The 18,119-nt window shown below is 48.7% G+C and overlaps 1 protein-coding gene across 4 annotated transcripts in view; it reads right to left on the bottom strand.

Moving 5' to 3' along the window:
* Positions 1-18,119, bottom strand: part of PLCE1 (phospholipase C epsilon 1) — a 415,629-nt gene that overhangs the window by 113,707 nt on the left and 283,803 nt on the right. For all 4 annotated transcript variants that reach the window (XM_066238785.1, XM_066238784.1, XM_066238788.1 and 1 more), the window contains 2 exons: positions 7,776-7,921; positions 2,931-3,189 (listed from right to left, as the gene is read on the bottom strand). In XM_066238785.1, the coding sequence (XP_066094882.1) occupies positions 2,931-3,189; positions 7,776-7,921 (405 nt within the window). The remainder of the gene's footprint in view (positions 1-2,930; positions 3,190-7,775; positions 7,922-18,119) is intronic.

Below are 18,119 nucleotides of genomic sequence, written 5' to 3'. Positions count from 1 at the left end.
TCTCTCCCTCTACCCCACTGCAGCAGGCCCTTGAGGTGTGTGTGCCCTCCTTCTGAAGCCCCAGGGAGCGGGGTGGGTGTGGTGTCGGGGATTTGCTTCCCGCTTTCCCCTCATGTCTCGCACTTTCATTCCCCTTAAAGAAGCCAGAGAGATGCAAGCCGGTAACAGTGCCTGTGTCCATCGGAGGCTCGCCAGTCTGCCGATACCCGGTGATGCCTTTGTTCCCAGTGACATAGAGAAGGCTGAAGTTTTAGAATAGTCTTCCCACTGCCACCGAGAAGGGGTATATATGAGTGAGTGTGTGTGTGTGTGTGTGTGTGTGTGTGTAAGATCAGCAGTGCACACAGCCACCATGGTAAGAATGACCCTAGATTTGGGTGTGGGACTTCTACGTACCGGACTCTTCAAAATTCTCCATGAAGTTCCCCCTAGTTTAATCCCTTCTTCCATTTCTACACCTGATAGAGGGAGGTTTTCTGATCTTCCTCCACGTTCTCAATGTCCTCCTCTGCAGTGCTCAGTGCCCAGAGGCAAAGCTCACATGGTCCTTCCCTCTCCTGAACGAGAAGCAATGGGCCTGGGGAAGCTGGAGTGGCTGCGGCCAGAGGCCTGGAGCCCACCTGCAGATGACACCAGCTTCTCCAGCGCCCCTACAAAGGAGGAGCTGGAGTGGCTGCAGTCAGAGGCCTGGAGCCCACCTGCAGATGACACCAACTTCTCCAGCGCCCCCACGGAGGAGGAGCTGGAGTGGCTGCGGCCAGAGGCCTGGAGCCCACCTGCAGATGACACCAACTTCTCCAGCGCCCCCACGGAGGAGGAGCTGGAGTGGCTGCAGTCAGAGGCCTGGAGCCCACCTGCAGATGACACCAGCTTCTCCAGCGCCCCCACAGAGGAGGAGCTGGAGTGGCTGCAGTCAGAGGCCTGGAGCCCACCTGCAGATGACACCAGCTTCTCCAGCGCCCCCACGGAGGAGGAGCTGGAGTGGCTGCAGTCAGAGGCCTGGAGCCCACCTGCAGATGACACCAGCTTCTCCAGCGCCCCCACGGAGGAGGAGCTGGAGTGGCTGCGGCCAGAGGCCTGGAGCCCACCTGCAGATGACACCAGCTTCTCCAGCGCCCCCACAGAGGAGGAGCTGGAGTGGCTGCAGTCAGAGGCCTGGAGCCCACCTGCAGATGACACCAGCTTCTCCAGCGCCCCCACAGAGGAGGAGCTGGAGTGGCTGCGGCCAGAGGCCTGGAGCCCACCTGCAGATGACACCAGCTTCTCCAGCGCCCCCACAGAGGAGGAGCTGGAGTGGCTGCGGCCAGAGGCCTGGAGCCCACCTGCAGATGACACCAGCTTCTCCAGCGCCCCCACAGAGGAGGAGCTGGAGTGGCTGCAGTCAGAGGCCTGGAGCCCACCTGCAGATGACACCAGCTTCTCCAGCGCCCCCACGGAGGAGGAGCTGGAGTGGCTGCAGTCAGAGGCCTGGAGCCCACCTGCAGATGACACCAGCTTCTCCAGCGCCCCCACGGAGGAGGAGCTGGAGTGGCTGCAGTCAGAGGCCTGGAGCCCACCTGCAGATGACACCAGCTTCTCCAGCGCCCCCACGGAGGAGGAGCTGGAGTGGCTGCGGCCAGAGGCCTGGAGCCCACCTGCAGATGACACCAGCTTCTCCAGCGCCCCCACGGAGGAGGAGCTGGAGTGGCTGCGGCCAGAGGCCTGGAGCCCACCTGCAGATGACACCAGCTTCTCCAGCGCCCCCACGGAGGAGGAGCTGGAGTGGCTGCAGTCAGAGGCCTGGAGCCCACCTGCAGATGACACCAGCTTCTCCAGCGCCCCCACAGAGGAGGAGCTGGAGTGGCTGCGGCCAGAGGCCTGGAGCCCACCTGCAGATGACACCAGCTTCTCCAGCGCCCCCACAGAGGAGGAGCTGGAGTGGCTGCGGCCAGAGGCCTGGAGCCCACCTGCAGATGACACCAGCTTCTCCAGCGCCCCCACGGAGGAGGAGCTGGAGTGGCTGCAGTCAGAGGCCTGGAGCCCACCTGCAGATGACACCAGCTTCTCCAGCGCCCCCACAGAGGAGGAGCTGGAGTGGCTGCGGTCAGAGGCCTGGAGCCCACCTGCAGATGACACCAGCTTCTCCAGCGCCCCCACGGAGGAGGAGCTGGAGTGGCTGCGGTCAGAGGCCTGGAGCCCACCTGCAGATGACACCAGCTTCTCCAGCGCCCCCACAGAGGAGGAGCTGGAGTGGCTGCGGCCAGAGGCCTGGAGCCCACCTGCAGATGACACCAGCTTCTCCAGCGCCCCCACGGAGGAGGAGCTGGAGTGGCTGCAGTCAGAGGCCTGGAGCCCACCTGCAGATGACACCAGCTTCTCCAGCGCCCCCACGGAGGAGGAGCTGGAGTGGCTGCGGCCAGAGGCCTGGAGCCCACCTGCAGATGACACCAGCTTCTCCAGCGCCCCCACAGAGGAGGAGCTGGAGTGGCTGCGGCCAGAGGCCTGGAGCCCACCTGCAGATGACACCAGCTTCTCCAGCGCCCCCACGGAGGAGGAGCGGAGGCCCAGGCCCTGATGACTCTCCGCAGTCTGTCTCCTAATGATGCGGGAAAGTGAATGCTCTCACTTGACTTCTCTTATCCCCTGCATCCAGACACTCCCATCAATAAGAGAAAAGGAAACCTATCAATCTTAACAAAAATCAGAAAGCAACATCCATTTCCACTTGTACCTTCACATTGCCCCATTAAAGCTAACTTAACCATATCCAGCCCCCAAAACGGTGCTAGCTGGCATTCTTTATTCTGGAACTTTTAAGGACCTAACAGTTATCCAACACAACAGGTACAGCGGATAACCTGGGTTCACTTAATGACCCTGCTCGCTTTAGTTAGTGACCAGCCAGGGACAACAGTGACTCTCCAGATCACCAGGATCTGCAAAGGCCTCACCTCCAGAGTCTCCTCTTGGGAATTGTATCTCGGGCAGAGCTTCACGAGGCCGGAGGCTCCGTCCAGGGCTTCGCAGAGCTCCTTCAGAAACACCCCGCAGAACGGCACCACCCTGCAGCCGGGGATGTGCAGGGCCCGCGTCACCACCTTCCTGTACTCGCAGGAGGACTCGTGCTGGGCCATGGCGTCCTTCAGGCTCCTCATGGTCTCCAGGTCAGACTGGTCCATGAACTGCCACATTTTTAAAACTTTCCTTGACCTATTACAAGTAAATGACATTTTTATTTTTATTTTTTTTTTGTATTTTTCTGAAGCTGGAAACGGGGAGAGACAGTCAGACAGACTCCCGCATGCGCCCGACCGGGATCCACCCGGCACGCCAACCAGGGGGCGACGCTCTGCCCACCAGGAGGTGACGCTCTGCCCCTCCGGGGCGTCGCTCTGTTGCGACCAGAGCCACTCTAGCGCCTGGGGCAGAGGCCAAGGAGCCATCCCCAGTGCCTAGGCCATCTTTGCTCCAATGGAGCCTCGGCTGCGGGAGGGGAAGAGAGAGACAGAGAGGAAGGAGGGTGGGGGTGGAGAAGCAAATGGGCGCTTCTCCTATGTGCCCTGGCCGGGAATCGAACCCGGGTCCCCTGCACGCCAGGCCAACGCTCTACCGCTGAGCCAACCGGCCAGGGCCTAAATGACATTTTTTTATTTTTCAGATCGAAGGAGACATAATATGGTTACTGTAAATAGCCTAAGTTCTATACAAATTCATTCTTTTTGCTCTCTGTTTTAATATTGACTTAGGATCCATATTTCCGGCTACTTCTGCAGATGATGTTTAGCATTATTTTCATAAGTTGACATGCAAAATGAAGTAGGAGGCATACAGAAACTCCTGTGGGTGGAGTGCACTGTGGAAGGTGGGTGCTAAGCTTAGGTTTGAGCTTTCCTAGCAGCTACAGCCGAAAGGGAAACGCAGCGAGGAGCATGGGGCTTGTATGGACTTTTGTGGAGGATTGCCTGCAGAGAAGGTGGTCCGTCCACTCCTCTCGATATCTTTCATGCTGTCTTTGGAGTATGCCAGTCCCTCAGTCATACACAGGAAGCCTGCATTAGCCTCTTGGCTTTTACTGAACCCAGCTTTGACATTAAGCCGCTGGCTCATCCTAAGGGACATTACCTTGAAGTATTTTTTTTTTTTTTGTATTTCTCTGAAGCTGGAAATGGGGAGAGACAGTCAGACAGACTCCCGCATGCGCCCGACCGGGATCGACCTGGCACGCCCACCAGGGGCGACGCTCTGCCTACCAGGGGGCGATGCTCTGCCCCTCCGGGGTGTCGCTCTGCTGTGACCAGAGCCACTCTAGCGCCTGGGGCAGAGGCCAAGGAGCTATCCCCAGCGCCCGGGCCATCTTTGCTCCAATGGAGCCTTGGTTGCGGGAGGGGAAGAGAGAGACAGAGAGGAAGGAGGGGGTGGGGGTGGAGAAGCAAATGGGCGCCTCTCCTATGTGCCCTGGCCGGGAATCGAACCTGGGTCCCCCGCACGCCAGGCCAACGCTCTACCGCTGAGCCGACCGGCCAGGGCCTACCTTGAAGTATTATTTGCATAAAGGATGTGAAGATGATATTTGAAATTGCTAAGAACAAGAGGTGACACTGTCCCCATCTTCTAAACTAGATGGCAGTGGGTCTAGGGGTAGAATACAAAATGCACAGGGATGAGTGGTGAGGTTTAGCTTGGTTTGAAGTTATTCCTCGGGTAAGAGAGGATCATTTGGTTCTACGGCCTTCTTGGCTTTTGAATTCAAACTAAGTTGTGCCTGAAAGCCACATTCACCCAAGGCCTCCATGGGTCATTCTGAGGCCATTTTTGTATCATGAGAATTTCTAATGCAGGATATGTGGCAGCCAGGCTCCAAGATGGCCCAATGATTCACACCTCCTGGTGCAATGTAGTCCCACTCACAGTGAACCAGTACAGGTCCTTTGTGACTAGCACAATATGGCAGAAGTGACAGCTAGTGGCGTCTGCGACTAGGATTTAAAGCATTATAGTTACTGCCTTGCTCACTTATATCATTTACTTTGGAAAGAGCCAGGCAACATGCTGTGAGGACAATGAAGAAAGAAAGTGAAGTCCCACCCACAGCAAGCACCAACTTGGACAGTCAAACACAGGAGGATAAGCATCATTAAAATAGAACTACTTTATCATAATATGACCATTCTTTTTTTTTTTTTTCAATTAGCAATAATCACAACTTGGATAAACCCCATTGGCTACAATACTGGCAACGCACAAAGAAAAGTAACACAGGTTCTTTGTAGAAAGATCTATCACAAAGTGAACCGAATCACATAGCTCCCTGTTCTTCCAGTATTTTTTCTCTATTTTTCTCTTCTCCTGAGCCCCGCCTGGTACATTTGTATGACCATTTTAAATATCAATGACATGCCCTGGCCGGTTGGCTCAGTGGTAGAGCGTCGGCCTAGCGTGCGGAGGACCCGGGTTCGATTCCCGGCCAGGGCACACAGGAGAAGCGCCCATTTGCTTCTCCACCCCTCCGCCACGCTTTCCTCTCTGTCTCTCTCTTCCCCTCCCGCAGCCGAGGCTCCAATGGAGCAAAGATGGCCCGGGCGCTGGGGATGGCTCTGTGGCCTCTGCCTCAGGCGCTAGAGTGGCTCTGGTCGCAACATGGCGACGCCCAGGATGGGCAGAGCATCGCCCCCTGGTGGGCAGAGCGTTGCCCCTGGTGGGCGTGCCAGGTGGATCCCGGTCAGGCGCATGCGGGAGTCTGTCTGACTGTCTCTCCCTGTTTCCAGCTTCAGAAAAATGAAAAAAAAAAAAAAAATCAGTGACATGATCACTTGAATTTATTCTTAGTTAAGAAAGTTCAAAAGGACAAAAAAAATGTCCACTCGGAGAATTTTCTTTTCCTTCCCCAAACCTAAATCCCATCACTGGAGAATTAAAGAAAAATCTTGGTAATGTTATAATGCAAGATCTATATAAAGTCGGAACTCTCATTGGGAAGGTGAATCCCAGACAATAACAACAATAACAGTTCTCTTTATGAAGCCTAACTATACGCCAGATACACCTGCTAAATACTTCACATTATCTCACTAAGAGGTAGGTGCTTTTTATTTATTTATTTATTTATTTATTTTTTATTTTTTTGTATTTTTCTGAAGCTGGAAACGGGGAGAGACAGTCAGACAGACTCCCGCATGCGCCCGACCGGGATCCACCCGACACGCCCACCAGGGGGCGACGTTCTGCCCACCAGGGGGCGATGCTCTGCCCCTCCGGGCATCGCTCTGTCGCGACCAGAGCCACTCTAGCGCCTGGGGCAGAGGCCAAGGAGCCATCCCCAGCGCCTGGGCCATCTTTGCTCCAATGGAGCCTTGGCTGCGGGAGGGGAAGAGAGAGACAGAGAGGAAGGAGGGGGGAGTCGAGAAGCAAATGGGTGCTTCTCCTGTGTGCCCTGGCCGGGAATCGAACCCGGGTCCCTCGCACGCCAGGCCGACGCTCTACCGCTGAGCCAACCGGTCAGGGCCTGCTTTTTATTTTTATCCCCATTTTACAGATGAAGAAACAGAGGCTCAATGGGATCAAGTAACCCACCCAGATCACACAGCTATTCCATGGGGAACCAGGTTTTGATTCTGTTACTCTGACTTGATAGCCATGCTGCTCTCCTCGCACCACACTGCCTCCCGCAGACGGAGGGGCAGTTACTCTACGCAGGTAACTGAGGTTGAAAGAGAATAAAGTGGGAGAGACTTTATTGACAGAATGATGATCTTATTACTAGCTTGATGGAGAAGGCATAAGAGCAGAATATCCCAGAGGCCAGGTGACCTTGGGCAAATGACTTAACTTCTGCTAACTTTAGTTTCTTCTTTTGCATATTGTAATAATAATAGTATCTACCTCAAAAATTATTCTGAGAAGGGAAAGATTTAATTCATAAAACTTGCTTAGTCGAATGCTTCACACATAGTAAGTGTTCAGTAAAGATAAGAGTTAAAATTTTGGAATGCTTCTTATCAACGTTAGCCACTACCATTACTAAGGGCAGTCAGTGGTTTGGAGCTTACAGGGCTGAGGGAACTCAAAAGGCAGAGCCGAGAAGACATAGACAACAGCGGGGTTCCCAGGGCAGAAAGGGGAGGAGAGAGGCTGACAGAGGGATGCAAACAGGTCATTCCACTCAGCTGGCCCAAGAACACAGGATCAGAGCAGACATAGCTAATTAGGACTGTGAATGGCCCACAGGGGCTGAATTTTGCAGCATCTTTTTTTTTTTAAATTTTTTATTTATTCATTTTAGGAGAGGGAGAGACAGAGAGAGAGAGAGAGAGAGAGAGAGAGAGAGAGAGAGAGAGAGGAGAGACAGAGAGAGACAAGGGGAGGAGCTGGAAGCATCAACTCCCATATGTGCCTTGACCAGGCAAGCCCAGGGTTTCGAACCGGCAACCTCAGCATTTCCAGGTGGACGCTTTATCCACTACGCCACCACAGGTCAGGCATCTTTGAGATGCCAGGGCTTATAGTGCTAGCAGTGGATAATATATTTCCTCTGTATTCTTAAAACAATCACCAACCAAAAAGGCAGAGATTCTGAAACATGAGTAATAATACATGAACTCCTCTTCAATTTAAAAAAATAAAAGGAAAAAAAGAAATCCCTCAAGATCAGTAGATACTAGATTGAATAATTTATATTGCTTGTCATTACCAATCGCCTATGCGGGGTAAATGTTTTTTTACCAGGGCAATGAATTCAGTGTCATTCAGCTAGTAAGAGGAAACTGTGCCCAGATGACTGTATCGCCCACCGCACATACCTGAGGCCGGCCAAGAACTCCATGACGGTGTTGTAGTTGCCCATGTTCCAGCAGCATTTGGCCACGTGCACCAAGTATGAGAAGACCTCCCGCTTCTCCTCCATGGAGCCTGCTGTGAGGATCAGCCACGTCACCCAGGAGCTCACCTGTGCAAGGCAGAGGGGCACCGACTGAAACCATGGCCTGGAAGCTTGATAAATACTTTTTTTTTTTTTTGACAAAAAACTTCTTTCTTTAAGTCACTTAACCTCTCTGTATTCTTTATCTTTATTTTAAAAAATAAGGAGGCTAAATAGTAATTCACAGTATCTCTCTTGATCTATACAATGCTATGACATTGTAAGAAAATAAGGCCTTATGAATAATGATTTAAATATATTTGACTGATAGACAGCAAGATTAAATGCAATCAGTGTATTTAGCCCATAAATGAAAGACACTTATCAGTAGTAAAATACATAACATCAAATGAAAAATAACCACAAAAAATTTACATTCTTTTTTTTGTAACAGAGACAGAGAGAGAGAGAGACAGTTAAGGACAAACAGACAGGAAGGGAGAGAGATGAGAAGCATTACTTCTTTGTTGCAGCTCCTTAGTTGTTCATTGATTGCTTTCTTATATGTGCCTTGATGGGGGGGGCACTCCAGCTAAGCCAGTGACCCCTTACTCAAGCCAGCAACCTTGGGCTTCAAGCCAGTGACCTAGGAGCTCAAGCCAGAGATCATGGGGTCATGTCTATGATCCCACACTCAAGCTAGAGACTCCCCCTCCCCAAGCCAGTGAGCCTGCGCTCAAGCCGGTTACCTCGGCTTTTCGAACCTGGGTCTTCTATGTCCCAGTCTGATGCTTATCCACTGCGCCACCACCTCGTCAGGCAAAAAATTACATATTTTTGAACTATCTTTTACAAATGCATTATCTATTATGCTTCTCAAATGCCTAAATAATAATGAGAACAAATATTCATATAGCACTTACTATGTGCCAGAAACTGGTCTAAGCACTTTTTGTATGTTAACTCATTTGTCACAACAATCCAAAGATCCAGGGACTATTATTATCCTCATCTTATAGAGGAGAAAACCGAGAGAAAGAGGGCCTAAGAGACTGGCTCAAGCCCTCCAATAAAGAGGTGGCAAAGCCTAGATTTGAACTTAGGTGTGTGCCCCAGGGGTGGCACTATTAACCACTCACTAAATGCCTAATGTGTATACACAAACCCGAATGTTCTTTAGCTCTGCGCTTAAATTTATTCTAATGTGTTTATTTCTTTCACTATACAAACTGAAGTATGATATTTAAGAATAACCTAGTACGAAGAACCTCTTTATGATATGCAGCCTCAAAATCCTCTGCTTAATCTTTAAGATTATTTTGCTGCTGCTATACTTTGTTGCTTGGACACTAGTATTCACTTAAGTTCCTTTCTCCATCCTGGCTAATGTCTGGGCTGCTAAGCTCCGTTTTTAACAAACTAAAGCTTTGGTCTTAACCCCACAGGGACCATTAGTTGCCCACAGTTCAGCAACAATGTTGAAAGTTGGGGCGGGGGTGGGGAGGCACATATTCCCCTGGCCTGGGTGAGAGGGAGGCCTGAACACAGGTGACACATGATAAATTCATGGTGACACATGAGAAATGCAGGAACAAGGAGGTCCATTTTATACGGCTATAAAATGATAGGAATAAATGCTATTTATTAAATAAATGGCATTTAGTGCTAACAGCAACCACGGAGGGCAGTCCAATCCCATTTTCCAGATCAGGAATCTATGGCTCATGGGAGAAGCGACTTTCTAAGGTCACAATTCTTGTTGATGTCAGAACTAGAACTCCTAGTCTGGTGCTCTTTCATCTGGTGAAGAGTGAGTTTTTTTCAACTTGGCATTGGGTAGGTCCTTCTAAGCACTCAGTAAGGGGGCAGAGCTGGAATAAAAGCAGAAGATACCAGTAAGAGTACCAAAAAACTGTTAGAGAAATGAGCAGAGCAGAGCAGAGCAGAACAGAACAGAAGAGATTGATGCTGAACACCCTTTTCTTCTCTCTACACAGGAACAAATAGGGAAATGGTAGCCACAGGGAGTTTCAATGATAAGACAGGGTTATACTCTGGTACCAGCTAGGAGTACCTCTTCCTTTCTGAGATCAGCTTAAGCAAAAATGTGCTGGTCCACTGGCCATGCCTGGGTCCAGTACAGCCCAGTGGGCTCTGAGCATCCTCCTCTGTTCTCTGCCTGCTCTGGACTGTGCTGGGTCCTCAGGCAACATCAGGAGAACAGATTTGGCATCACACTCCTAGCACGAGTCCTGGTATAGATTACCCTGCAAGCAATGCAGAGCCTTTTGGGAAAGAGATAAGCATTCATTCCAGTCTTCCGGGACGGCTTGGAGCGCACAGGCTCCCTCTGGGATTTGCAGAGCCAAGCTCTCCCCTGCAGCTGTCAGCAAGCCCTGGCTCATCATCTCCACGTCTTGTCCCTTTACCCGGGTACCCGGCTAACAGTCATCTGCATGAAACCCTGGCTCGCTAGAGCAAGATATTATTTTGCGAATAGAGACTGAGAGTTATTGGTGCTTCCATCCAACTCTTCCTTCAGTGTGATTTGCTCTTTAAAAAAAACATTTTTTTTTTCCAAAAAATTCACTGAATTTAGATAGATAGGGAAGAAGAGAGAGAAAAAGACAAGAACATCACTCTGTTCCTATATGTGCCCTGACTGGTGCCAGACAGCAACCTCTGCGCCTCAGGACGATGCTCTAACCAACTGAGTTACCGACCATGGCAGTATGATTTGCTTTTTTTTTTTTTTTTTTGTATTTTTCTGAAGCTGGAAACGGGGAGAGACAGTCAGACAGACTCCCGCATGCACCCGACGGGGATCCACCCGGCACACCCACCAGGGGCGACGCTCTGCCCACCAGGGGGCGATGCTCTGCCCCTCCGGGGCGTCGCTCTGCCGCGACCAGAGCCACTCTAGCGCCTGGAGCAGAGGCCAAGGAGCCATCCCCAGCGCCCGGGCCATCTTTGCTCCAGTGGAGCCTTGGCTGCGGGAGGGGAAGAGAGAGACAGAGAGGAAGGAGGGGGAGGGTGGAGAAGCAAATGGGCACTTCTCCTATGTGCCCTGGCCGGGAATCAAACCCGGGTACCCCGCACGCCAGGACAATGCTCTAACCAACTGAGTTACCGACCGGGCAGTATGATTAGCTTTTGATGAATACTATCCTGCTCTGGGAAATCACCAACACACACTTAGAATCATCAGATCATCTACTCTCTGAGCTAGAAATTCAAACTCATCTTCTTACAAATAAAAACAAAATCCTGAGAAGTTAGAATGGTTCCTCAAAGACACCGATGCATTCGTGTTTGAGGTCTCTGGCTATATCTTCGTGGCCTTAGAGCTTTTTTCTGTTGTTGAAAGTGATGGCAAATCCCGTCTCTAGAAAGTTGTGGTTCTTTCAGGCCACTCTGGTATCACACTGTGACTTCTGGAAGAGTTAACGCATCTTCCTTGGAAAGTCCTGTTTCACAGAGCAGGCGCAGACCAGCACGTAGTTTGTGCCTCCATCCTGATCAAGCATCCAGATTTATTTCCTATCAGTCAAATGATTTTCCATATACTTTCCCACAATGCTAGGAAAAAAACAGTGATACCATGTTTCACATGGAAACCTAATTTAAACCAACTGTTCCATCTCCGAGTGTGAGTCCCTAGGGCCTGGTTATTGAGATTACGTAAGCACTGTTATCATAAACACACACACACACACACACACACACACACACACACACACCAAGTGCTTGCTGCAGACTTCAGGGCCAACTCATAATGTATTCATAACTTCACAGGCATTCATTGATGGGAGTGTCATTACTAATTATGAAAAATAAACGACACAAAAAAGTAACAAGGATTTGGCAACGACTCTAAAATGTTGCTCAAAGCATAGACGGTGGTCACGTTTACTAAGTGGAAAATGCAATGTGTTGCCAATCCAGAAAGGTTTCCAGTACATAAATCACACAGAAAAACACACAAATCACATACATATAAAGTATGATGACTCGAGCAGCGGAAGCATCCCTAAAGTGGAAAGGGGTAAAATGTGGCTGATTATTTTGTCTTTTATGTCCACGGCCAGCATGGCATCAGGGGAAGAACCTGGCCCCCAGCCCAGTTCTGTGCGAGCCACTCTCACAGGCTCTGTGCTTACCCGGACGACCCTGACCCATGGGTATGTGCCCACAGCTCCTCCACAGCTGCTCTGCTCCAGATGTTTTCCTTCCTCCTGCTCTTGCCTTTCTCAGTACTCTTAGGCCTGGCCAAACCGAACAGCTTGCTTTCTTGTCTCACATCAAATACCTTATTGGCATCACACAAGCTCAGTCTGGAATGAATGCTCTTGTTCCATTCAGAATGACCTTTCTCTGGTCCACCATGTACTTGCCTCACCCGGGCTCCCTCCCCTGACCCCCTGTTTTTAGGAAGGTGACCGATGCTTCTGTTCCATCTCAAGGATCTTGTACTGGTTGTTCCTTCTAGGAGAAGGCTTACTTGCCCCCCAACCCCCACCACCGATTAGCTAACACCTACTTACCCTTAAAACAGAAATGTCCTGAGACCCTGCAGTCAGGATCCCAGCCTTGAGCCTCAGGCTGGCTGATCCAACCATGCCCCTTCTCCAGCAAGTGAGAAGCCAGGGGGATGGAGGGAACATGTCAGCCTACTGGCTGTGCACCCACTTCCAGATCACTTACCCCTGTAGACTCAGGACTCCTGAATCCCTGTCCAAAGAGCCCAAGCCCACTTCTGGGCCTGTTACGTCCTTTTATCTAGATCAGTCGTCCTGAGGGTAGAGCGTAACTCTAGGCCTGAAGGCTGGCCAAGAGACAGTAGGGAGGTGGTATGTGGACAGAGTTTGAACTTGAGGCCCGAGGTGCCCACATATAGGCACACATGTTAAGATGGAAAGAGAAAGTAGGCAGGCACAGGCTGGGGTGTCCTTTGTACTTCTTCCTGGGTTTCTAGCTGAAATCAGGGGCAGGGCTGCCTTCAGGGATCTGATGAAAGCATCATTTTCTTGAGGAGGCCTGCTCTGACTTCCCACCCAAGCCAGGTCCATGCAGTGTGTGTGACATGATGTCCCTGTGTCTCTGTGACCCCAGCCTCCCTGCACTGTGTTTCCCAAAAGGCAGACATCAGGTCTACTGTGCTCGCCGGGAGCGGTACCCACCATGCAAAAGCTGCAGGAGAGTTGACAAATAAGTGCACGTGACCTCTTCTAGGAAGGCTTTTCTGATGACCTAGCATTGCACATGCAACTTCCTCCTGATCCTTTCTGACTCAGTGTTGGACCACGAGTCCAAAGTGACGCCTGCACTTGGATTCTCCCCACTGCATGAGTTTGCATCTGATTTGTTTTTGTTATATTTGTGTGCCTGACTCTTTCACATGGGCCTGTTCTCTCTCCCCCACCGGACCTCATGTCCTCAAGGACAGAGACCATCGTTCCCACATCTCCAGTGTGGAGATGCACGGTGCCTCTGACGGAGAGGCAGGCCACCGGAGTCCCAGGAGGCCGTGGGCAGAGAGGATTCTCAGCCTCCAAATGGTCAGGGATTATATTTGAGAAGAAGCCTGAACACTTCCTACTGCTGTTCCCAGGTCCAGAAAAAGGAGACAAGTGACTTTCTGCCAAAAAGTTTTTTTGAATATGCTGAGCAGAAGTTTTCATAGAAAAATGACCCTTTGTAATGAGTATCCGGTTACCCTAATTGCAAAGGCTGGGCTCAAATGATAATATCTAAAGAAGACAATGAAAAGTCTAGACAAAATTACTCTCAAATAGTTTATGTGCAGTGTACATTTGCCTTCCCTTGAACCAGAGCATGTGGGTATGCACAGGCATGCCACACAATTCACACACACACACACACCCCACCTAGGCAGCACTCTTCCAAATGTGGAGCACTGGTATCAGAATCTCTGCTGGTGGTGGCAAGGTGTTTGCTCAAATGCAGATTCCAAGGTCTCACCCAGACCTATAAAATGAATTCTCTAAGAGCGGGGCCCAAGAATCTGCATTTTAGACAACACCCTGGCGTTTCTTATTCATGCTTAGGTTGAGAACTCTCCCAGGGGTTCAACATTCCTTTTTGCATTCCTGAGTCTTGCTCGAGCATCTTTTCTGACCAATACTATAAACCTCCATCCCCGTCACCGTGCCTGAGACCGGACTGTAACCCATCTGGAATCAGGAAGGAGGAGCCGGGGAGGCAGCACAGTGGTGGCGAACATGCACACGGCTGAGCGGACCTGTGTTCAACTCCCAGGTCTGCTGTTCCCTTGTGCAGGTCCCTGAGGCAAACCACCTAATCTATCAGGCTCAATGCCCTTTTCAGTAACATTGGAACAATAATATTGACCTCATAAAATTATTATAAGGGTGGCCTGACCAGGCGGTGGCACAGTGGATAGAGCGTGGAACTGGGATGCGGAGGATCCCCAAGGTTGCTGGCTTGAATGAGGACTCACCAGCTTGAGCATGGGCTCGCCAGCTTGAGCACGGGGTGGCTGGCTTGAGCGTGGGATCATAGATGTGACCCCATGGTGGCTGGCTTGAAGCCCAAGGTCACTGGCTTGAGCAAGGGGTCACTCACTCTGCTGAAGCCCCCCCAGTCAAGGCACACGAGAGAAAGCAATCAATGAACAACTAAAGAAACTAAGGAGCCGCAATGAAGAATTGACACTTCTCATCTCCCTTCCTGTCTGTCTGTCCCTATCTGTCCCTCTCTGACTCTCTCTCTGTCAAAAAAAAAATTATTATAAGGGTGAAATTGAAGATTGTATCTAATAATCTCAACACGATGCTTAGTTTGTAGTTAAAGGCTCAATAAATGTTTACCACTGTGACTACTGCTGCTGCTACTACTTTAAAAAAAATTTTTTTTAATTTATTGATTTTAGTGAGAGAGGAAAGGAGAGAGAGACAGGAACATCGATCTGTTCCTCTATGTGCCTTGACCGGGGATTGAACCAGCAACCTCTGCACTTCGGGTGACACTCTGAGCAATCCAGCCTGGGCTACTGCTACTACTTTTATTAATATCATTCCCTGAGTTGTAGAGAGCTGAATTCCTGTAAACAGAACACAGAAAACCAGAAGAAAGGAATCTCTAGGTACCAGCTCTTGACTATGAGGAGGAAAGAAGTCCAAGGCTGGGCCAGGAGGAATCTGTTGTGTGATTGCCTTGAGCAGCGTCTGTACCCCGGGCACAGCCTTACCTAACAGAAGGGCGAGGCATAACTCCTGTTCTCTGAAGGCATCCCTGACCCCTTATTAGGGATAAAATAAGGTTGTTTTTTTCCTATTTAAATCACCCAATCCCATATATATATACATGTATACATATTTATATGTGTATACATATAGGTATATTTCTAGTATCTTGTTTTAGACCGATCTCCCCCAACTGTAAGCTCCTTAACGGTAAAGGCCATGTCTTATTCGTGCTGGGGCCTCAGTACTGAGTACGTAATGGCCAGTAAGTTCCACACGCATCCTCCTTGATATAAGGTGGACACTGAAGAGTCTCTTGAACTTCTTGTCTGGTTTTATGGTTCTACCAATGACTCCTTGTTTAGGAGGGACATAGAGGGGAAAGGGAGGTACCTAAAAGAGGCACCTAGGGTTCTTGAGAGGTCCTATATATATATATATATATCTTTGATTGTACCTCTCTCCTTCCTCTCAAATTATATCACAATTGTCTACAGAACAAATGCTAAACCTCTTTTTTTTTTTTTTGCCCCTTAAACCTGACACCATCCCATCTAACTTGACATTTCCAGTACTAACCTTCAGTGTTGTCTACCACTCGTCTGTCTGACATCCCACTCAGTTTTCTATCATTTTCTCTTCTCCTCCTATTCCTACCTCTATGGCAGTGGTCCCCAACCTTTTTTGGGCCACGGACCGGTTTAATGTCAGAAAATATTTTCACGGACCGGCCTTTAGGGTGGGACGGATAAATGTATCACGTGACCGAGACAAGCGTCAAGAGTGAGTCTTAGACGGATGTAACAGAGGGAATCTGGTCATTTTTTAAAAATAAAACATCGTTCAGACTTAAATATAAATAAAACGAAAATAATGTAAGTTATTTATTCTTTCTCTGTGGACCAGTACCAAATGGCCCACGGACCCGGTACCAGTCCGCGGCCTGGGGGTTGGGGACCACTGCTCTATGGGACTGGTCAGTCTGTTTCCTTGTGCTGTGAATACACAGGGGCTTCTGTTTACCTGTTTGTTTTGCTTTGGCTATCTCCAACACCTCTTGTGGAACCAGCTTTCTCCATCTTTTTTTTTAATGCTTTTTAAAAGAAGATTTTTATTATTATTCATTTTGGGGTTGGGGAGCAGGAAGTATCAACTCCCATATGTGCCTTGACTAGGCAAGCCCAAGGTTTCGAACAGGTAACCTCAGAGTTCCTGGTCGACATTTTATCCACTGCGCCACCACAGGTCAGGCCACCTTTCTCAATCTTAATTTATACAGATTACATGGGGCTGCTCCTTCCCTGCTTTCAGGCTTGGTCTTAGCGATCTGTTCAGGTGGGTATGTGACCCAAGCCAGGCCAACCAGAGACCTTGAGTCCTTTCCTGAAACTTTCAGGGAAAAAGACAATCTCTTTGTTGGAATCATAACCATAATGATATAGTTTATAAATAAAGGTAAGTTATAAACTTGTGACCTGACCCTGGCTGGGTGGTTCAGTTGGTTAGAAAATCAACCTGATGCACCAAGGTTGCCAAGTTTGATCCCTGGTCAGGGCACCTATGAGAATCAACCAAAGAAAGCAGGAATAGGTGGAACAACAAATTGATCTCTCTCTTTCTCTCCCTTTCCCCTCTGCCTGGGAAAAAAAAAAAAAAAAAAAGACAGACTTGACCTGTCTTTGCCACAATATCAGCAGAGTCTGTCTGAGAATGAAGCTAATGACACACACACACACACAGTGGAGATAGATTCCTGAAGACGGTCAGATTTCTAGATCCAGCCAAACCGCCAGCCAATGAAGATTCCATATAGAGAAACCAAAAAATCCCTTATTTTGTTTGAGTATGTTCGAATAGAGTTGCTGTTAACTTGCAACTGGAAAAAAGCAATAAAAAGCCTTGATAAATACATGTGATGACCCTCCTTCCTCTGTCATACACTGGGTATCGATTATGTACCATACTGGACCGGACCTTGGGGAGCTTGGAACCTTGTGGTGAAAAAATAGCATAAGCAAATAATTAAATAGCAGTAGGGGTAATACCATGATTGGGTTAGGACAAGGCCAACATCACCCACTCATACGCTACCATCTTTGGAAGTCTGGTCTTTGTACCACTGCTTGGTCCCAGTTGCCCTCCCAAAGCACTTTATTTATATCTCTGTAACAGGGCTTACTCTTTCCACAGTGACTGCATGACTGTAAAATTGCCAGGAACTATGCTAGGCATGGGGGCAGGAGTGGGGTGCAGTGGGAGCAAGTACAGGAAAAGTAAGATAGCACGCTCTGCTTACAGTTAAGTCGGTTATATATGTTACCACCTTCTCTAAGCTGTCAACTCCTTGAGGATAGAGACCATATTATTCTGGCCATTTTCCTATTGTTTATAGAATGTCTTCCCCATAGTTTGTAAATGATAATTGCTTATTCTCAAATACTTCAACTAAAAATTTCCGAACTACTCAAAAATTAGATTCTAAATTCACTAGAATTATTTACTTTTTTAAAAAAAATGTTTTTCTTTATTTTGGTTCCATTTAATCAACAGTTAGTGTCATAAGTTACATGTAAATATTCCCAAGATGTGAACTCTAGAAGTTTTGAGAAGTCCTCAATTTTACATGATATACTTACTTTAAACTGTCTTTTTGTATGAAGAATAAATTTATTCAAAGTTTTAAAAATATTTTGCTCTTCCACTCTTTGTGACATTGCATTACTTTTTTAAAATCAAGGAATAATTGACACATAACATTCTGTTAGTTATATATACCTGAATGCTTCTATATTTGTCTATATTGCAAATGATCACCACAATAAATCTAATTAGCATCCATTAATTTACAGTTACAATTTTTTTCTTATAATGAGGACTTTTAAGATTTATTCTCTTAGCAACTTTCAAATATGTAATACAGTATTAAGTACTGTCACCATGTTGCTTGTTACTTTCCCATGACCAATTCATTGTATAGCTAGAAGTTTGTACACCCTCCCCATCTCTTTGGCAGCCATCTATCTGTTCTCAGCATCTATGGGCTTGGGTTTTTGGTCTTC

Source organism: Saccopteryx bilineata, chromosome 7 (genome assembly GCF_036850765.1).
Source record: "Saccopteryx bilineata isolate mSacBil1 chromosome 7, mSacBil1_pri_phased_curated, whole genome shotgun sequence".
Taxonomy (NCBI): Eukaryota; Metazoa; Chordata; class Mammalia; order Chiroptera; family Emballonuridae; genus Saccopteryx; species Saccopteryx bilineata.
The sequence above is the reverse complement of the archived record's forward strand: the minus strand, read 5'-3'. Positions and strand labels throughout refer to the sequence as shown.